At 44.9% G+C, this 22,414-nt stretch overlaps 1 protein-coding gene across 1 annotated transcript; it reads right to left on the reverse strand.

Annotated features, from left to right (window-relative positions):
• Positions 1-19,735: 19,735 nt before the first annotated feature.
• On the reverse strand, positions 19,736-20,698 carry LOC101721320 (olfactory receptor 2T5-like). The gene has a single exon (XM_004841924.2). The coding sequence runs from the start codon at positions 20,696-20,698 to the stop codon at positions 19,736-19,738; it is 963 nt and encodes a 320-aa protein (XP_004841981.2).
• Positions 20,699-22,414: the final 1,716 nt, after the last annotated feature.

A 22,414-nucleotide genomic window follows, 5' to 3' on the forward strand; every position in this document is an offset into this window, starting at 1 on the left:
GTGAGATTTGTCTCCTTTCACACAGCCTGCCAAGGCTTCTGCTCTCCCCAGAGCCTGTTCTTCCCGCGGTGTACTTTAGGGACCGTCTCTGCACTGAGAGTGAGCTGCTGCCTGCGGAATACTATGATCAAAGGCTTTTGCTGTGGAATTGTTCCTACTCCCTATCCTCAGAGATGGCCTGCACAGTTCACAGTAGCATTCATGATGTGGCTGGGCAGTGAGACTTGCATGACACATCTGCAGGAGGACATGCATGGCTAAGTCCCCAGTCATGAAGATGGGGTGCAGGGCACAGAGCAGAAGCCCTCAGATCTGGAGAACTCAGCCTGCTGATGCCCCTGCTCACTCCCAGAGGGAGCCATTTTGTTGGCGTGTGGAAGGTTTAAAAGATTTCAGGCGATTCTACCCAGCAGAGAGATCTGGGAACCGCTGAACTGCAGCTTGGCAGACATGCCCGCTGCTGGGACCCAGTGTCGCCTGCAGGTCAGCAGCGTCAGCCACTTGTTCAGAATGGAAATTCTCAGCCTGCACTCTGAATCGCCCGAATCGTAAACTCTGGATGGGCCTCAGAAGTCTCTCTTAACAAAGACCAAAAGTTTAGGGCAGTTTGAGAACAACCCTAGCCACGAAATCAGCAATCAGGGATGATGTTTGTCTCCCACCGGGCCCTTGTGGGGCGCTGGGGTGGATGCAAACTCAGCCCTCACATTAGTGTCTGGGGAAAGAGCTTGCTCATTGGCAATTAAGAGAAGCAGATCTTTCCCTACTCCCTCCCTTCTTCCTTCTTTTATAATATCTTCTAAGTGGTTTCAGTTATGACTTTTTAAAAAGTCCTATTGTAATGTTTTATTCTTCAATTTGAAAGAAACTGAATGGGAAGTAAGCTAATATTTATCTCATAGTTGGTATTAGACATATGGTACATTAGCTCATTTAACTGCACTAATGGTATAAAGGGGGCAATAGATCACTGTTTTAAATATCAAAAAACAAACTTCTGAAGGTTAGTTAGCTTAGTGCTCGAGGTCAGGCGCTCAGCAGATGGCAGGTCTGGGGTGGGCGCCCACACCTAGGTCACTAGAAGCCCTATGCCCTCCCTGGGCTGCCCTGGCCAGCACGGACCGCCTCTGCCTAGGTTTGTGTGTGATAATGCCGGTCACACCCGCCTGGGCATTGGCCTAGAACATGGCTGTTCGGGGTCAGGTCCTAACAAACTGACACTTTTGAATGAATCCACCAGGCAATTTAATTTCATGCTTTCATTTCTTACACTTTCAGCCCTCCTCTGTCACCATTACCTGGTCTCAGATCAGCTAAAATTGACCAGCGTGGCTTTCTGTATGTCCGACGTCTAAGAGTTTGTTTCATGTGTATGGCACTGGCTGATTTGTCCTCGATTTTCTGTGATTTCATTGCTCTTTATATGTGATCTTATTCTTTGTTTACCCAAAGGTACTTAAGTGCCTCCAAGCATGGGCGGTATTAGGGAATTATGGCCACAGCCTCGGACCATGCTAGTCCAGAAGGGATCCTGAGAAGCCTGCTTGAGGTCATGTGATACAGTGGCCTGCAAACGGAAAGTCTAAGCTGGCTGGGAAGGGGGCTCTTGCAGTGTGTTCCAGCCTCACTGGGCTCAATGGTAATAGACAGTTGATGCTGTGGTTTTGATCTGGAATGTTTCCCCCAAACCCTCGTGTGCAGCGGCAGGGCTTCTGGAGGGTGGTTGGATCATGGGTGCTGTACTCATGGGTGGCTCCTTCGCTGGACAGTTCAGGGCAATGTTGGGAGGTGGAGCCTGGTAGGATGTGGAGCGAGACCTGGAAGGCCTCCTCCTTTCTCTCCATCCGGGCCACAAGATGTGCGCACCTTTCTTCTCCGGGCCCTTCCGCCATGCCACTTCCGCCTTGGGTCCAGCCGGCCACCGGAAATCATGAGCCCAATAACCTCTTCCTTTGGTTGTGGAGGTAGGTATTTCACCCCAGCAATGGGGAAAGTGACCAAGACAGTCTGTGTCCAATCACGGTCATTTATTTACCTTCACAAACTGCTCCTTAGCAGAACAGTTCGGAAACGGCAACCACTCCGTGGCATTGAGCATTCCCACTTAAACCTTGTCTTTGTAGCACTGCTTTCCATCACCCTGAACATGACCCCTTTAAATTCTAACTTTCTTACGTTTATGCCTGCTGGGGTTAACTACGTTAAAATACAACACCCAGCACAATTCTGACCGACAGAGACATGGGGGTGACTTCTGGGCCTTCCAGTTACTCTTGGTTAGACTTATTTCTTAATTCTTCTTTAGCTCACGATAGCTATAATTCCTTGGTTATTCACTGTATTACATAAAACTGTACTTTTTCCCACTTGGCACGCTTGTTTTTGGAACTATGTCTGACACTGTCCCTGGAATTCCCCCTCCTGCCGTAGGTAAGCAACTGAATGATCTTATATAAAAGAGTGATTATTGTATTTCTATATACATTGGAGCATTTCTGTTAATATAATTTTAACCAGCATTATAAGCCTTTGGGCAGGGTAATTATTATCATTATTATTAGTAGTACCCATAATAATGGCCCCATTTGTTGTGTCAGCCATTGAGCTAAGCTTTTTGCATACTCATTTCAACCATACAAAGTATGCATTGTCACATCTGTGGCAGAAGGAGGCCAGGATTTAAACCAAGGAATGGCATTTGTCCAAATCCTACGTTTCAGAGCTATCTTTTAAAATACACAACTCTAGACTCTCTTAGGCATTTGTCCACCCACCACTGATCCACCATCAGTGAGAGAAATTTACTGAAACCCCTGAGGAGGCACTGGGAGTTCTCAGGAACAGTTGCTGCCCTGGAGACTTGAGCTGGCCAGGTTACGGCCGGGGCAGCCAGGTCCAATCAGCCCCCTGTTCCCTAGGCTGTCAGAGAGCTCAGCATGTGGTGAGTTCTGGGCTAAGCCTACAAGTAGAGTCACTAAGTATTTTTAATTGTCTTTTTAAGAATATGAATCCACAAATTTTGCATACTCAGATTTTTGTATGTATCCAAACATGCTTGTGGTTTAAATATTAATGTAATATTTAGAAAACATTTTGATCCTATAGTTTCTTTTCTGTGAGCTCATGTTTAAAAAATTATTAATGAATAAAGCGGTTTGCACAAATGTCTTCCACATAACTATAGTAGCACAAAATGGAAAAAACAGAAAATATCTAGCCACAGGGAAATATTATATGTACATTTTATTAGATTCAACCCGTGGAGCACCATTAGTATTTTCAAAATGATACCAGTTTGAAATGCGTACAAAAATGTGGGAAATCTTATGAAGCTGATAAAATTACAAAGCACAAACCAAAACTATGCTATGATCATAATGATAAAAATTATGTATTTTATACATATATGTGAAAAAGAAATGGAAGAAATTTTGATATGGATGTAGTGAATGATGAGTATTCATCTTATTTATATTCTTCTTGCAATAAATTTATCATAAATGTATAATTTATAATAAAATACAATAGTGCTAAATTGGTTATGTTGTCGATCAATTGTTAATCAATATTAGAAGCTGGGCCATTTCCATAAAGAATGAGAAATTAAAGACATTTATAGTTAAATGGATGCACATTGAGACGATCCTCTTAAGTGAAATAAATAGGACGCACATGTGTAAAACCGAATAGTTTCTCTGTTGTGAGAAATTAAAAGTGTAAATAAGGATCAAAATGTATAATAGATAATGTGAAATAGGAAGAAAAGGTCCAAGGGGGAAGAGGAAGTGGGAGGGGTAAGGGAAAGGAAAGAAGGGAAAGGAATAAATATGAAAAAAGGAAAAAACGGAAACAAAGTCTTTGTAAATAGGGAGGGATGGAGGGGGTGAAGGGAGGGCCGGGGAAGGGGAACAAATAAGAACCAAGATGCGTCATGTAAAGGTGCAAACTCCCAATGATGAAAGTCATCAAATTGCATACCTAAAATGTACCAATAAACTTAATGAATTTTAAAAAAGCTAGGCTGTTTGATTAGACCTAGGTACTGCTACAATGTACCAGAAAAGTTTCATCCTCACTGAGGGATGGAAGAGAACTTGGAGCTGGTTTGTGTACTTCCCCCACACTGGCAACAGCGGAGATGGTCACTATCGTTTGCAGCTGCGGAACCATCCTGAAGACTTTGGGTGAATGGAGGGAAGAACCAAACCCCAGGGAGGTGACGCACTTTCCAGGTTTCTGCAGAGAATTTGGAGGACGCCTTCACTTGTGTCTTCAGCTCTTCCTTTCTGCTCCTACTGCTGCCGTGGAAAAGGAGGAAGAGTCCCTCAGCAGAGAGCAGCGTCTGGATAATTAGCACTGGTAGGTAAGCACGCAGTGCAGGGAGTCACTGGGGCGGGTCCGAGACCTGCCCTACCAGGGGACACAGACGCACAATTCCAAGGAACCCTGGGGTCTCCCCACAATTAGAGAGCTTGCTTCGTGTTACGCTGCCATGTGGATTCATTAAGTTATCTTGAAAAACAAATTCTCCTAACCCCGATGCCCGCAGAAACCTGTCTTGCCTTTGGAAGGCTCCTTCGCCAGCTGCTCTTCCTTACTGGGATGGCCTAGCTCACGGTGGGTGGTCAGACTGTACTCCCACCTTTGTGCCATTTTCTGTCCGCCGAGCCTCTTTAACAAGTTATAAACCCCTCTATGCATTTGACAATATAAAATCTTTCATTTTTGGTCAAAAATCAGATAGCTCAAGACGCCTGTGTTTATTTCTCTGTAGTCTGTTCTCTTCCATCAGTGTACATTTCTGCTTTTGTTCCAGTACCATGTTATTTTTGTTACCGCGGCTTTGCAGTGTGACTTGAGACTCAGCACTGGGATGCTTGGCTATTCTGGATAATTTCTGATTCTATATGAGTTTTAGGATTTTTCCAGCTCTGTGAAGAATGTTGTAGATATTTTAATAAGATTGAATTTGTACTTCATGATGGTAATATAGTCATTTAAATAATATTAATTTTGCTAATTATGAACAAAGAAGATCTTTCCGTTTTGTTGTGTTTTGTTTGACATTTTTTCCCCTTAAATTCTTTTATTGGTACATTTTAGGTATACAATAGATTTACATTTATCATTGGGAACTTGTACCTTTATATGATGTATCTTGGTTCTTATGTTTTCCCCACTCCCCTGCCCTCCCTTCAACCCCTCCATCCCTCCCTATTTACAAAGACTTTGTTTCTGTTTTTCCATTTTCTCATATTAATTCCACCCCCCCCCCCACTTTGCCCCTTTTCTTCCTATTGCAAGTACTTATTTCTGCTGGTGGGTACTGAACCAGGGCCTTGTGCATTCTAAGGCAAGCTCCAGCATTGACGTACATCCCCTACTCTGAGTGTTACCTGGTGACAAAACTGCAGGGAATCTTAGTGCTGCAGAGAGGAGAAATGGAGATTGGAATGCCCTTGCTGGGGCCCGGATTTGAGCCGACCTCAACCCCGGAACCCCCAGCCCGCCTGCTGGCCTGACTTGTCCTTCCTCACAACAATGCTGCTTGGTTCTTACCATTAGGGTTGGAGCCCTGGGACCAGCAGTGTGGTGGGGTGGGGGGTGGAGGTGGAGGTGAGCGGGGATCGCCTTTCTTTATTGTAAAACCGAGAGCTGCATCTCTATTTATTGGTAAAGGAGCAGAGATCTGTTAAATACATGATGCCTTGGCTTTAACCACAAGTTCACACTGTGAATTGGTGGCGTTTTGCTTGTTCCATGTAGAACAGAGTTTTAAATTGGTATATGTTGGCACTACATATTACTGCATTCATTTTTGGAAAGTCGATGCCTATGTATACAATCTCTGTGTCCATTCCAATGCTCTTTGCCCCGCTCTGTGCACCCTTCCATGAGCCCGACAACTGTATTTTACCTTTATTTATATTTGGGGTTTCTCCAGAGTGAGAGTAACCATGTGATATTTGGATTCTGCGTCTTTCCTGTTTCACCTCACATTGTGGTCTTGGGAGCCACCAATTTTCTTGCCAATTACGTGAGTCGGGCTTCTTCTTCTTCTTTTTTTTTAATTTCCATTTATTTTATGCCTAATTTTTTCCCATGCCATTAGCTTTTGTTTCTTCTGGGATATCTTTTTCTTCTGTGCAACTTCCTCCTCTGGTTTAGGAACAGAGTTGGGCTTCTTTATTCCTGAAGGTTGCATTTGGTTTTGGACTGGTTTGTTGAGGTTTTGCTTTCTGTTGCTTGCATGCTTGCTAGCCAGCTGGCTACTTACTGCTGTATTTATTTGTGTATTTGTTTATTTTTATTTCTTTTTGGCAGGAAGCAGACATCTAACTTTCTGGGTAAGGTTTTCTCAACTCCATCTATTCTAGAACTGGAATGACTGCCAAATGAAGACGCTTTCTGTAGACAACAGGGTATATATACAATGTCATACTGGAACAACAGAATTGGGGACCCGTGATCTGAGGTCACCCCTCGATCTCAAGTAGGAAGAACTTGAGATGGGCCCCAGTCCTGGGGTAGTAAGCTTCCCAGAGGATCTCTGGGCGTTCTGGGACAGGTCGGCCTGCCCAAGGCCTGGAGAGGCAAGGAGGGGTGCATGCACAGAAGAACCTGGTCTTGACCTTTAGAAAACCAGCTTGCAGGCAAACAATCGGGGTCTGCAGCTGGCAGTGGCTGTGGCTACTGCTGTCACAAACAAGGACTCACATTCCCCTGGAGGAAGCTGACAAACAGGTGGAGGTGGGGTGAAGGGCCGGTAGAGGGGCTGGAATGGGTTCCTGTGTTGTGCCCACACCCAGAAAGGAAGAAACATAACATTTGGACCGTATCTGGGATGGGGGTGGGGAACAGGCAGGAGGGAGTGTCCAGGCACTGGACAAATCATAGGACCTGGCACCCACTGCACTGGGAGAAGACAGACACTTCAGATCACCAGCCTCTGCCCTTTCAATGTCTCCCACCTGGGGTGTCCCCCCTGCCCCCCTGCACCATCCCCTGCTTGGTAAGCATTAATTCTGTGACCCTGCTTTAGCACACTGACTTGTGGTGGATTAAATGTGGCCATGGATTCGTCTCTCCCTGACTCCACATCCTTTGCAGCCCCAGGAGGGCTGGCCATGTGTGCTAAAGGAGGCTGCAAACCCTGGCTGGACTCCGGAGCCCGGGGCACAGCAAACACACACAGGCCACTCTGCTGAGCCACAAGGGACTGTGCCTTCCCTTGCCTGGCACACCTCACCTGAGACAGGAATGAGACCCTGCTCTGCTTCCAGGCCTGGCAGAGTCACCGGGGGGCCAGCCCAATTGGAGAGCCCATTCCGTGCCCATCCAGAGGAGCGGCCTGGTATACCATGCTGACCCCACACTGCCATCCTTGGCAGTTCTGAGCAAACTAAGCAATGGTGCATACGCACTCCTAAAACTTCAGGAACCCAGGAATCAGTGGCCAGAGGACTGCCAGTGCCACTACAGCCTGGGAGATTTATCAAGACACCCTCTCCAAAGGAACAATAATTATAATGGCTGGTTATGGAGTTCAGTGGTACAGTGCCCTAGACTGAGAAACTGCAGAAGGATCCAAAACAAAACAATAACGAACAGAAGCTAGACCAAAACAGATGCTGACACTGCCACCACAACAGAGAGGGGAGGAGCAACAGCAACATGTGCAGAAGCTTTTATGCACAAGAAGACGAGAGAGAGAGCCCCAAAGTCCTCCCCATCTCCCTTTGCCCTTCCCGACTGGCAGGAACACTCTCTGGTTGACCCACCTCTCTGCATGCTTACTCTAAGTCTTACCTGAGTCATTGGGGAGCTGTTCCCAGGCAGTCATGAGCTATGTGGTCTCTGGGGTGGAACTCTTGGACCTCACGCCCAGAAAGCACAGGAGGTAGGCTAGAATCTGACCCTGGCTGGCGCCTCTGACGGGTCGTGCCAGCACATCCTACTGCAAAAAGTGTCCTTCCTCCTCAGCTAGCCCGGGAAGCCACCTGCCTATGAGCCGGCTGTGTGGTAGTCCTCGTGTTCCCTGTCCAGGGCACAGGCTCTTCTCCCAACAGCAGCTGACAAGGACAAGAGTGCAGCCCGGGAAAAGAACAGGAACACTGCTTACTCTTTCACTTACAGGAGAACACACAAGGAGCAGTGTTCGCTGAGACTAGCGCGGGGAGTTCTGGGCAGAACACTAAACTCCCATTCCACCACCACAGCCAACTCCTTGTTCTGTCCACAGACAGAGAGGACTGTGTTGCCCCCACATGAGACAGTGCTGTGGCCTTCACCCTGCCTGCGTGGAGCTACAGACACACATCCCCCGCGAGATGCAGCTCTATGTCTTTCCCTCAGTGGCCTTCTGCAGAGCATACTGAAGAGGCCACAGGAACTGAAGGACACCCCCAACTTCTGGAAAGAGTGCAGCCGGGGGCGGAGTGTCAATCCTGAGCGGAAGACATCCTTACTGGAGTGTACCACAGGAGAGCAGTGCGCACCTAAGTTGGCGGCCCATTCTCACGGTGTGTCTTCAGCCAAAGTGGGAGTCTTGGACAAAAGCATCCCCCAAACCCAGAAAGGAATGTGAGGCTGCTAGGATTTGTCCCTAGGGCTGACCCTGGGGACAGAGAGGATGAGCCACCTGGCCCCATTTCCCTCCTCTCTGTCTCTTTGCCCCTGTAGCATGAGCCGGGTCCTCTAGACCTACAAGGTCACTCACACTGGGAGAAGGTGAGAAGCCCTCTTCAACCACAACTAGCCGCAACCCTTCACTCACCCTTGGGAGAAACACACCCATCCTCCTGCCATCCCGCTCATTCCCCATGTGTCTCCTGGACACCTCGGGACCCTGACCTTACGCTCTGAGAGTCAGGCCCCGGGGGGCTCGGTGGGCCAGAAGAGGACCCTGGGAGGCTCCATGCACCAAAAGAGAATGATGCCTTTGCGCCTTGGGGAGGACACATGGTCCAGCAGGAAAAGGAACTTTAAGGCTTTCGTCTCCCTGGGCTTCTGCTTCCTAGCTTAGGACAGGGAGGATGCTCAGGTAACCCTTACCCTGGGAAATGGGACACTGAGCATGTCAGGGCACTGGCGCTAGGGCCTGGCCTGGAACTAACCACATGTGCTGTGAAGAGCCCATAAACTTCCACCTTCCTGGCTTCTCTTTTCTCTTTGTCCTCCAAAAAGAACCCCACTCTGCAGAAACAATTGTGTCCTCCACTGGAAACTCAGACCATGACTTACCCCACTCCCTCCAACTTTACAGGTGGAACTCTTCAGAGATCAGAGATTCCTGGGCACAGAAATGTAAATCCCCACATGGACCTGACCTATTTGTTTTCCGGCCACCACCCTGCACACGTACACACAGAGATGCGGAAACTCAACATTGTTTATTCGCTCCAATTTCAGGTCAGACCTCTCCAGATGTCCTGCAGTCAGCACCTGTTCTACTTTCAGGGTCCAGTCTGGTCCATCCTGTGAGGTCCAGATCCTGTTGAACATTCACACCCTGAAACTAAAGTATTTCTGTGAGGGAACACAAGTCAAGTTGGCTACCCATCGGACCCCACTCACAATCTGGCAGCACACTGAAACACAGCACACAAACGCACATCAACATTCATTTTCACGGAACCATCTCAAATTCGTGGATGGGCTCTCTTGCCTCCTAATTTGTAGCTTCTTGCCTTTCTTTTTACCATGGATTTAAAAAGTGTTCTCCATCACACTTTCCCCATGGCAAGTAGTCCCTGTATGGGAGGTGAGGATGCATGAGAATATTACAGAGGTTCTCTTGGCCAGAAGAAGGAAGGAAGGAAGGAAGGGAGGGAGGGAGGGAGGAAGGAAGGAAGGGAAAGGGAAGGGAAGGGAAGGAAGGGAAGAAATAGAGAGAGAAAGAGAGAAATGAAGTAAGGAAAGAAGGGAGGGAGGGAAAGAGGGAGAGAAGGGAAAGAAAGAAGGAAAGAAAGAAAGAAAAGTATGGGAGCATGGCGAGGAAACGTCATGGAGGCACTGCTGGGAGGAACGCCAGAGAGTTCTTTGGGTGAGTCTTACCTGCAGAGCCTTACAGGAGGACAGGGTGTGGTGCTGGGCGCCGTGGAAAGAGGCAGGGAAGTGACACTGATCCAGCTCTGCTTCTGTGCAAGGCACGGAGGTTTCTCACTGCACCTCTGCAGGATGAGGCTTGCCCGGGCTGAAGCTTCCGCGGAGAGGCACTGTTCTGCCCCTCTGTCTGCCAGTGTGCTTGTTTCATTCCACCTGGATGGGCTGGTTTTGGTCACTTCCCACTTTCCTCTGGGCCTCAGTTTGTACACCTGGGACCCTGGGGGCCACGTGTGTCCCAACTCCCATGTCCTCACCTGCTCACCTGCATGTCCTGCTCCCTCTTCAGGTGGCTTCTTGCTCTTGTAGCGGGCCAGGGGATTGAGCCACAGGTCCTCCACGATGATGGATGATCGGGAGGGAAAGAATAAATACCCCCTGCCATGTCTCTGCTACCTAGAATTGCTTTTGCTATTCTGGGTCTCTTCTTGTTCCAAATGAATTTTTGGATTGTTTTCTCAAGGTCTATGAAGTATGCTGCTGGGATCTCAATTGGAATTGCATTAAATCTATATAGCAGTTTTGGAAGTATGGCCATTTTCACTATATTAATCCTTCCTACCCAGGAACAGGGAATGTCTGTCCATTTTCTGATATCATCTTCAATCTCTCTTTTCAGAGTGCCATAGTTTTCAGAGAAGAGGTCTTTGATTTCTTTTGTTAGGTTGATTCCTAGGTATTTCAGTTTTTTGGATGCTATTGTGAAAGGAATTATTTGCCCTATTTCTCTCTCAGTGAGTCTGTCATTGGTGTAGAGGAAAGCTATTGATTTTTGTGTGTTAACCTTGTAACCAGCTACTTGACTGAATTTGGTTATTAAGTCTAGAAGGCTTTTGGTGGAGTTCTTGGGGTCTTCTATATAGAGTATCATGTCATCTGCAAAGGATGACAATTTGACTTCTTCATTACCTATCTTTATTCCTTTTATTTCTTTCTCTTGTCTAATTGCCATGGCTAATGTTTCCAGAACTATATTGAACAAGAGTAGTGATAGTGGACATCCTTGTCTTGTTCCTGATTTTAGTGTGAAGGATTTCAGTTTTTGACTTTTTCTTTTTGTTGGGTTCTTCCCCTTTACATTTAATTTCTTGTCATGCCAGATGGGTTCATTCTGCTTTGCTTCCTGGGGTTGTGATCCTCAATGACTGTTCCTAGGATATTGTGTAAAATTCTTTGGAGTGCTGGTTTGGTATTCGCGAAGTTCCTAAGGTGCTCTTTGTCATGAAAGTATCTTATTTCTCCATCAATTTTTGAAAGATAGTTTTGTAGGGTACATCAATCTGGGTTGGAGGCTGTTTTCTTTTAGGGCTTGGAATATGTCACTCCAAGCTCTTCTTGCCTTGATGGTTTGTGTTGAGATGTCTGCTGTGATTCTGATGGGCTTTCTTTTGTATGTGATTTGTTTCTTTTCTCTGACTGCTTGGAGAACTTTGTTCTTCCGTTGTGTTTCTGGAATCTTAACAATTATATGCCTATGCGTAGATTTTTTTTTTGATCAAGGCTATTTGGAGTCCTATATGCCTCACTTATCTGTATGTATGTCAAGCTCTTTTCCCCTGCTTGGGAAGTTTTCTGCCATTATTTCTGCAAAGAGATTTTTTATGTCATCTGCACTCTCTCCTGTTTCTTCATTGAGCCCAATCAGTCTTATGTTATTCTTCTTTGCATCATCTAGCAGCCGCTGGATTGATTTCTCATGTTCCCTTATAATTTTGAAGCAGTTTTTCTTTTCCTGGTCACTAATTGCAATCTTATCTTCTATATCTGAAATTCTGTCCTCACATTGGCTCATTCTGCTGTGTAGACTTTCAGTGGAGTTTTTCATGTCCTGGAAATCTATTTGCATCTGTTTTATGGATTCCATTTTTTTCTTATGTTGGGATTCCATCATGTTCCTCAGCTCCTCTCTAGATTTATTAATCATGTCTTGCACTAGGGGCACAATTTCTCCTGTTATCTGAGAAATTATTTCTGACTTCATTTTTTCCAGATCCCCTTTTGTTGCCAGTTCAGTGGGTCCAGGTGGTTGAGTATCAGAGTGTTCCATCTCGTTTCCCTTTGGGGTTGCTGTAGGTGATCTGGAAATCTGGTTTTGAGACTTATTTATGTGCTTTCTCATTTTGACTGGGGCGGAGGGCTGTTAGCACCTGCACGGATTACCTCCTCTGAGCTGGGAGAGGTGGGACAGGGGCCGGGAGCAGCGGTAGGGATGGTGACCCAAAAGCCCTTTCCTGTGGGCTGGGTGCAGAGGGAGGGATGGTGACCAGGAAGCCCCTTCCTCTGGACCAGGAGCAGTGGGACGACGGCTCAGAAGCCCCTACCTCTGGGCTGGGAGCAGCGGGACTCAGTACCTTGGTCTTGTGGTCTGGTGTCCTCTGCGTCTTTGTAGTGTGGAACCAGGTGGCTGCCTCTCTGCAGCGGGGTGATTCGGCGTCTTCCGGGGGACTTGGGACCTCGGTAGGGTGTGCACGGACCTGCCTGTCTGCAGAGGGCTGATTCGGCGCATTCCACGCTACTGGGGACCTCCGCTACAGTTAATTTTCACCGCTCTGAGTCTTGCAGTGAGAAAGGCGGAGGCTGTGCTCATGGTGCCCCTGGAGCCAGCATGCCTGGGCCTGCCCTGGGTGTGCAAACGTTAACAGCTAGGTCCCCCTGTGGCCTGAGTTGAGTTCTCCAGCTGCCTGGGCTCCTGGGCCGCCTGGGTGGCAGCTGCAGGACTGAAGAAGTCTGACCTTTACTTAACAGAAAGTACGCTAAAGCTGGAGAGAAAGCAGAGTGACCGACAAAAACTACCCCAGAGACGTCACTGTTATTAGGGAGACTCTCAGAGTTCTTCTCCTTAGAGCCTGTGCACTCCACCCCTCTCACTCTGACCCCAAAGCCATAGCGGAAGTGAGGAGCATTGCTTCCGCTTCCCAGAGGCCTCACAGGGAAGCTGCCCTTCGGGTCTCCTCCTGGCAGCTGGAGAGCACAGCCGTGGAGAGGAGGAGGATGCAGCGCATGGGCCCGACTGCCAGTCCATGCTGCCCTGGAGCCCGGGCACCCACCATGGACTCGGTGTGCAGGGAAAACAGCACAGCGAGTCAGGTTTCCATGATCTGCTTTCCTCACCCCATTACCCCTTGCAAACCCTGGTTAGCTAAGCCTTCTATCTAACCGGGCGCCTCTGGCAGACAGCATCACTTCAGCCTGCAGCACAGCCTCTCTCTGCACACTGGCTGCCAGGGCCGCAGGGACTCTGCCTCCAGGTGAGGCCCAGCAGGCGTCGGGGACTCTGCCCAATCAGAAGACAGATAAATCTCGCAATTTCGTGTCAGTACCTGGTATCGCTGGCGGTTCCACCACAACAGAGCAACTAACCGAGAAGGCTCTTTAACCTGAACGGAAATTTCCAACTAATGTGCCTAATTTCTGGAAGCCTGCTTTACTATGTGAACCCCATTTACAAATACTCACTTGGATTTAAGGAGGGTTCTGATTCCACAAATTCATAAGAAAAGACATAACACAGAACTCACGAGGCACCTACTTTGTTTTTTTATTATTATTTGTATTAAATTTAAAATTCCCTTTTCTTTATTAAGACTAAAGAACAAGTACGACAGCTTTTCACATTTGTAATTACAGGTAGATTGACTCAAATTAGAGAGCTACCTGTCTCAACGAATCCACATCCCCACCACCGCCAGAAACAAAGGCTTCCTGAGGAGCCTCAGTCTGGTGCTTCATCTTCTCCAAGGTCCAAAGAAATGAAAACCACAGCACAACACACTCAGGTAGAGTCACTTCTTTGTACTCAGGTTGGGTTTCTCATATCACACATGAAATGCAAGGCTTCGCGTGCCCAGAGCATCAGGCACAGTGCAGGGGAGTTCTCTCTCTGCTGCTAGTGTGGCTGAATCCAGAGCTGGACTCCACTTCGAGAATGTGCAGGTCACATTAGTCATGCTCCTGAAGAAATAATGTGTGTTCTTCAAAATTCAGTCCTGCAAGTAGTATGCTCATCTTAGCAAATAAACTTTGAATACTGACATGCCCTCTAAATACTACTGCATTAGTATATGTATTTTCAACAGAATCACAGGTATAACCATCAGGGTAAACAATTAGGTATAAGTTACAATTTTAACTAAACCCGCCTTCTCAGTGATATTTCAGAGAATGGCCTAGGAAGACTGTGTGAATGTCATGATTGACACAGGAGTCTAACAGGAGATAGGATAAGAGATTCAGTCAGGCCAGTCTGCCAGGCTACAAGGGATGGCTTCCATAGGAGTGGTCAGTGCATGAAGGTGGTAGAGCAGAGGCTAAAGGCAGTGGCAGAGCAATTAAAGGACACAACCAATGGCAATGGAGGGGTTACTAAGCAAAACAAGCATGTGTTTAGAGACAAAGATCCACACAGCAGAATAAGATGACAGCCATATTGATGATGACAGCCATGGTGTACCAGACGGTGACAGCCTAGAAGAGAACTGAGTTTGCCTTGGCCTCTCAGGTGTACAAAGAACAGGAGGCCTGCAGGGAAATTCTGACGGTCTTCACTTGGGTCAACGTTGGAATCTAATGGTACGCAAGATTTCATATGAAAACGTGGAGAGGCCGTATGGCCATTTTAGAGGAGACAAGCCTTAGTGTGGCCTATAAGATATAATCTCTCTTTCATAAGTCTATATTGTTAATCCCAATGAATTTTGTAATATGCTACATCCAAGATCAAATTCAACTCTAATACCTAGTACCCACGTGAAATCCTAACAAAGTCACCTCAGAATACTGGTATATGTGCATATTTCTTCCAGGTCGTACTTTTGCACATGTTTATGTAATACATAATTATACATAATTAAATGTCAAGAATACCTTTTCTCTTTTATTTATTCCAGAAGGAGCAGATACCAATTTGCATTACTTGGTGATTTTAATGGGAATGCATGAATGCAGATTACATCTGAACAAGATGCACCCATTCTCAGTACACTCCTTGATCAGGGAGAACCTGAATCTTCTATCATTTTCTGAGCATGTATAAAGAATCTTGACACTGAAGACATAAAATTTTTTGTATAAGGCAAATCTAGTTCGTATAAATGCCAATTTAAGCAAAGTGACTTAAATTGAGTAAACAAACTTTTAAAATCTTGATAAATATTCTTACCTAAGAAATGTCTACAACTAATTGGGCATAAAAATAAATATTGAAGAATTAAAATAACTAAAAAATACAAATGTAGCAAAGGAGAGATTTATGAAATTTGATATTACTTGAAACATTTGCTTCTTGCACAGAGGAAAAAAGTTTTTGCAGAGGTTTTAGCTAAACATTACTAATCTAGTCATTGGGTTTAACAATTGGGTTTAACATTGGGTTTCTCTCTTCCTAGAAAGTTAAAATTGCTCAGAGGAAATTAAGAATATGAGAGACATGAAACATAAAATTTCTGTTCATTGAAAATAAAATGAGTTGTTCATTTGAAAATTAGATTGTGAATGTGGCAAAAAAATTCAAAAAATTGTGGGATAATTACAGGGATTCATTCTCTTCAGTAACAAGTTCACAGAAAACCCTGATCCCACAGAAAATATTACAAAGAATCAACAACGGAGACAATATTATATTGCAAAGCTTTGGCACAGCAAAAGAAACCACCAACAGAATGAAGAGACAACGCTCAGAGTGGGAAAAAAAGTTACCATCTCTTCCTCAGACAAAGGACTACTATCTAGAATATATAAAATACTCAAAAAATCCGATCCCTCAAATTTGAAGACTCTATAAAAAATGGGCATCTGAAATGAATAGACACTTCTCAAATTCAGAAGTACAAACAGCAAATAAATATATAAAAAAGTGACTGACATCACTTGCCATTTCTGAAATGCAAATTAAAAGAACACTGAGACTCCATCTCACTCCAGATGGAATGGCTATCATCAAGAAATCAATAATAAATGCTGGTGATGCTGTGGGGAAACGGAACCCGGCTTCAACTTTGGTGAGAGTGTAAATTGGTACAACCATTATGGAAAACAAAAAATTAAAATTCGAGGCTCCATTTGGTCCAGGTAGTCCTCTTCTAGGTATCTCCCCAAAAGATTTAAACTCATCATACCACAGCAATTTATGTGCACCCATGTTTATAGCAGCCCAATTTGTGAGGCCTGAAGCTCAGAAACAGCCCAGATGTTCATCAACAAGTGGATGGATAAAGAAAATGTGGTTTTTATATACAATGCATTACTACACTTCCATAGAAGGGAATAAATTTGAATCATTTTTAGGTAAATGGGTGCAGTTTAAGGACATAATTGTAAGTGAAATAAATTAGACACACGTTTAAATATCACATTTTTTTCTTGTTTGAGAAACCCAAGGAAACTAGATATTGAGAAGTAGGAAAAAAACCACTCAAATGAGAATTGAAGAAGGGGAGAAGGGAGGGAAAGAAAGTAACAGGAATAAAAAGAAAGAATGTAAGGAAAAAATGGAAACAAAGTTTTGTAAATTCAGAGAGGAGTTGGTGTAGGGAGAGGCAGGGAGTGGGAAAAAAAGAATTAAGATATATTATGTACAGATACAAAATCCCTACAGTGGATGTGATCTTTTGAATTGCAAATATACCAGAAAAATTGATTTAAAAAAGAAATAGATGAAAGGCTTAGTTTGTCCTCTAAAAACAATAACAAGTTCATAGGTATTTATTCTGTGTCTGTCATGTACCAGGCATTTAGCAATGATGCAGAAATATAAATAAGAGAGAGAAATTTTCTGCTTGGACACAGTAATAGGTTCATGGTAGAAGGACACAGCAAATATATACATGTGCCAATAAATAAGGATTAAAGTTTTGCAGACAATAAGTTTTGTAAATGAGTAAAGCCATCAGGTTATAATCATTGAGGAGAGCAGTGTAGAAGAAAGATGTGGAGCCTGATCATTCAATGTGAGGGAAACAGAACAACAGCTCTGTTGTGGAAGTTGACAGCCCTGGAGTCCAGTGCAGGGTGATAGCAGCTAGAGGCCCATGAGCAGGAGGTGGTCAGATCATTCAGCTGAATTTAGGACACCTCTGCAAGGTCCCCTGGTCATGCCCTTGAATTGATATGTATTCTTGCTCTGCAGACACCCTGATTTTTTTAAAAAAACGTTCATTCTACTATATGAGGCATTATCTCAACCAAGTTTCTCAGTTTCCATGGTTCTATTTCATTTATTTATCTTTGCATGGCTCAGAATGTAGTATTGCATACAAGTGGTATTTGAATAAATATGCCCCAGTTGTTCATCTGGCTTTACTATTCAAAATGATATCACAGATTCAGTTTTTTCATATGCAAGAATAAAATAAATTCAGATCAACATTATCATGAAGTTATTTGTTTTAAAAATTACCGAGTTAAAAAATTACTGAGTTGTTACTATGGTTTTGATCTAAAATGACACCTAATTTCTCATGTTTGGAGCTGAGGCATGGCAAGTCACTGGGGTTAAGACTTGAAAGGGTGCATTCTCATCTCTGCCTCCTTTTCCTTTCTTTGCTTCAAGGCTTCTATTAGTTGAGCACCTTTATTCTGCCCTACCAACCTGCCATCCTGTTCTTGGCTTGGAGTCGGCAGAGTGTGGACTGAAATCATGAGTCCAAATAAACCTCAGCTCTTTTGATGTGTGGTTCTTGGGTATTTTATCCCATGAGAAGAAAGTGGTAAGACAGATGTTGGTACCAGAGTAGAGGGATCATTGCTGTGACTGTATCTGACCATGTGGTACAGAAGCCTAGAGTCCTAGTTCTCAAGGGGAGTTTGGAAAGTTTTGGAGATGCCCGGAAGACCTAGCATGTTGTAAGCTGAGTTTGATGGGAGATTCTCATCAGATATTTGAAGGCCAGCATGCTGCTAGAAAAGCACACAGTTTCAGGAGGCCAGGCTCAGGAGGTTTCGATTAGGAACAAGGACTCCATCGGGAGCTGGACTCCAGGTCATGTGTTATGCTCTGGCAGAAAAACTGGCTACATTTTGCTCATGTCTGGAGACTTAGTTGGAGATGGAGATCAATTTGCAGTAGATTAATTAATCTAATCAAAGAAATGTTGAGTTGGCCCACCATTCAGGCTGTGGCGTGGGTACTGCTGGCTGCTTTTAGCTAAATCTCCAGTGAAAATCAGGAGTAAATGGCAGAACTACACTGTTTGAATCATTTTCAGTTTTGCTCAAAAGGAAGTTCCTGAAAAGTTGGGGCAAAGAAAAGGATAGATGTTGAAAAAATATCTGCATTAAAAAGAAGCCAAGTAGTTTGGATCAGGACTGTAGGAAAGATGGCTTAGAGGCATCTTAGGAATCAGCAAAACCCCATCTTTCACATTAAAAGTGTGAAACTCTAACATTTCACTAATGAAGTGTATCCCCTGGCCTCCTGTGTGGGAAGGGCACCTAGGGAACTGGTTCTCCAGATTCTTTTCACAGTGCTTAGATGCTGAGACCCTCAAAGGCTGCATGCATGGTCCAAGGTGGGCTGGCTACTGCTGTAACTGACGGCAGACCTTGGCATCATTGATGTGGTGCTGGTTATACAGATATCCAAATGGAAGGGTTATGGGTCATGCAGGCTTCCACCCAGATTTCAGAAGAAGGCCTGGGAGGCCAGGCAGTGTGCAGGCACCCTCAGAGGGTGGTGTGTAAGGCTGTAAGACTGAAAGCAAAAGTGCAGCAAAGAGCCCAGGAAATTGGAGACCTCAGGAGTGAGTAAGATCTGCTGAGGGAAGCCATGGGTGTGCACTGAGGCACCCATGAAAGAGACCTTGTAGGCTACAACTGGCAATATCAGAAAGTCAGGGCTGCCCAAGCCCTCTGGACCTTACATAACAACACAGCCTGGCCCAGGTGCTGGACAGGATTTAAGGTTTTCCCTCCTGGGTTTTAGTCTTATTTTGGCGTATTTCTTTATTCTTTCCTTTTGGAATGGGAATGTTTACCATGTACATTAGATATCACCAGCATTTAACTATTTTGTGTTACACAGGTTCATAACTAAGCATTTACTTTGAGTAGCAGAAGAGAGTTTGGAGTTGGACTTTGCTGCAACTGTTAAGACTTTTCAACTCTTAGAGTTGGCCTAAATTCATTGTTTATGAGATGGATGTAAGGTTTTGAAGCCTTGGGGCAGGATAGTATGTTTTGGGTATAATTTCAAATTTACATAAATTATCTTAAAAATGATAGTTCAATGAATCTCAGATGCCATTAACTAGACTCACTCAATATTAATATTGCAACCGCTTATACTTTATCACTTCGCCCTCTCTTTTTCCCGTATCTGTTGAAAACCTTATGATAATTTCCTCCAAATATTCCAACGTGTATTTCCTAACAATATGAACAACACTTCTTCTATAGTTACAGAGCAGTTATCAACTTTAGAAAACATAGCATCAACAGAACACAATTTAACAAGGGTTTTGAGTGGACAAAGAGGACACAGGTGGAGAACAGTCAGGAACAGTAAAATAATTCCCTAAAAAGGGATGATGTAAGTAGAGACCTAATGATGTGAGAGTCTGAGGAACAATGGTCCCATAAGACCCGAAATCTCTGATGAGCAGAGAGGAGGAAGTGAACCCATGAGTACATACATTCCCTATTTTACCATGTCGTGAAAGGCAGGTCTCACACTGCGCATTTTCTTCAGAGCTTCTGTGACATCCTTGTTCCTAAGACTATAGATTAAGGGGTTCAGCACAGGAGTGAGTATTGTGTAGAACACAGACACCACCATGTCCTTCTTGGGGGTGTGGTAGGAGCTGGGAAGCATGTAGGTGTAGACAGCAGCACCGTAGAAGAGAAGCACCACGCTCATGTGGGAGGAGCAGGTGGCCAGAGCCTTCTTCCGGCCCTCTGCTGAGTTGATCCTGAGCACAGTGAGGAGGATGCAGGTGTAGGAGCTTGAGATGACTGTCACGGGGATGAGGAGCATGAGGACACAGCACAGGTACATGAGCACCTCATAGAGCGAGGTGTCTGAGCAGGAGAGCTTCATCACAGCTGGGACTTCACAGAAGAAGTGATGGATCTCCCGGGAGCGGCAGAAGGGGAAGGTCATGGTCACAGGGGTCAGCATGAAGCCATCCACTGACCCCAGAAACCAGCAGCCAGATGCCAGGAGGAGACACACTCTGTGGCTCATCAGGATGGGGTAACGCAGGGGATGGCAGATGGCCACATAGCGGTCATAGGACATGGCTGCCAGAAGAAAAAACTCTGAGCCAACTACGGTCAAGTAGAGGAACATCTGCACTCCACACTCAGGAGCTGAGATCCTGTTCTCACCCGTGACCTGGTCCATGAGCATCTTGGACACAGTGGTGGAAATGTACACCATGTCCATGAGGGACAACTGGCTGATGAGAAAGTACATGGGTGTGTGGAGGCGGGTGTTGGCGCATATCAGGAGGATCAGCAGTGCGTTTCCTGACAAGGCCATCAGGAGCATCCCAAAGAGGACCAGGCACAGCAGAGCTGGGTGTCTGGACCGAGGGAAGAGCCCCACCAGGATGAAATCCACCCATGCAGTGCGGTTGGGCATCCAGGTGGGGTTGTCCATGGGGTTCCACCTGGACCAGGAAGAGAAGTTGAGGGTTAAGGCAAAGTGACCCTCTTGAAGACTGTTTAGTGAGCATCCTGCAGAGATGCGCACGAACCTGACTGCACAAGCAGAGGCAGCCCCACAGGCCTGGGGCCTGATGGATACACTGCATTACCTGTGTCTCAACAAGCAAAAAGAAGCTAAGAGCTCACAACCATTATTTAAATTAATAGGTAACCGATAGTGAAGTTCCACACGTCAAGGTTAGGAACTTCTTGATGACACTAGTTCATCAACAAGTACAGAATATTTACAAAATCATTGCTCTTTATTAACATAAACAACAAAACCATTGCCAATAAGAGAAATCAAATTTCTTATTCCTTGAGTTTTCATTATTGAAGTAGGAAACAAATCCAATCGTTATTTTTTTAAGATTAGGTATTAAAATGCACTGATGTATATTCTAAATATGACATATTTAAAATAACTGACATAAAATGTGTGTGTGAAATTCACACTGAACCTTTAAACTCCCTCTGCCCGTAGGACCAGGCCATTCCATGAGGACCTGTGTTTGTGTGGAATGATGCTCACATTCCCACAAGCAGGGTGGGACCCTCACACAGGCCTGGAACCCGGAGACCAAGGGTCATGGGACAAGGGTTCCAGACTCTGGGCAGACGTCAGCCTCAGCTCGAGCTGGCCCTGTCTCCTCCCATCTTCCGTCCACTCTTCCTTAAAGAGAAAGAGAGCAATATTTGAGTTCAGACATAGTGAGGATTAAGTGAGGCAATGTAAGGAAAGTGCTCAGATGAGTGCTAGTCACAAATGAATAAACATGCGTGCTCTGGGGTAACATCTACACTAGATTCTGCAGAGGCGATCTTAGGATGGCTGTTACTACTCTTATGTTACATGTAACACTGTATACATTCAATACTTTGGTATTCAGAGTACTGGGGAAAAATCTGCAAACAAATAAGTCAAGCATGCAACTCATCCTTAAAAAGGATTTGGATTGATAATTTTTCTGGTTTATATATTTGCTTATTTTATATACATGCATAAATTTATTGATATAGACATATTAATATGAACCTGTGTATATAAACAAATGTAGGACCTGTGCATTAGTGTAACCCTGATTAAATAGAGCTTCATGGATAACCCCTTTTTTGGTCTAGAATATGTACTTTCCTAAAAGTTCATCTCCATAAAGCTCTTACCATTCTCATTAAATCTCAGAATGAAAGAAATAGAATTTAGGGGTCTCTGGTATTTCCCAAAGAAGACTTTGGCTGTTTTTGCAATCACTATAGGATTCCCTAACTGCCATAATTAATTTTTCTTGGAAAATGGAGAGCAGAGAGGAAAACTAAGCAACACTGAAATGTCCCAGCTGCCTGTTCCTCCTGTAGCCTCATGCTCATCACCTGTCTCCATGCATGATTGCTTCAAAAAGTACAGGTTTCAAATACATTTTATGACCTCGTAATAATTTCAGAAACTAGCTCAGATATTCAGCTCACTACCAGCATCATGTTCTGAGGTGATGATGCAGTAGATGACACACTAATGCTCTGATATAAGTATCCAAAATCTGAGACACATTGAGAAGATGGATAACAATATAGAGGGTAGATAGACAGACAGACAGACAGATGGTAGATGGTAGATGATACAGTTTCCTTCCTATCAAATCCTCCCTCCACAATCAGAAGAAAAGAGAGC

This window comes from Heterocephalus glaber, unplaced genomic scaffold (genome assembly GCF_053883595.1).
Source record: "Heterocephalus glaber isolate CG9 unplaced genomic scaffold, H.glaber_assembly_v1.0 deba00001466, whole genome shotgun sequence".
NCBI classification, from domain to species: Eukaryota; Metazoa; Chordata; class Mammalia; order Rodentia; family Bathyergidae; genus Heterocephalus; species Heterocephalus glaber.

Coding starts and splice junctions, on each gene's coding strand:
- LOC101721320 (XM_004841924.2), bottom strand. CDS start 20,698: ATGGACAACCCCACCTGGATGCCCAACCGCACTGCATGGGTGGATTTC.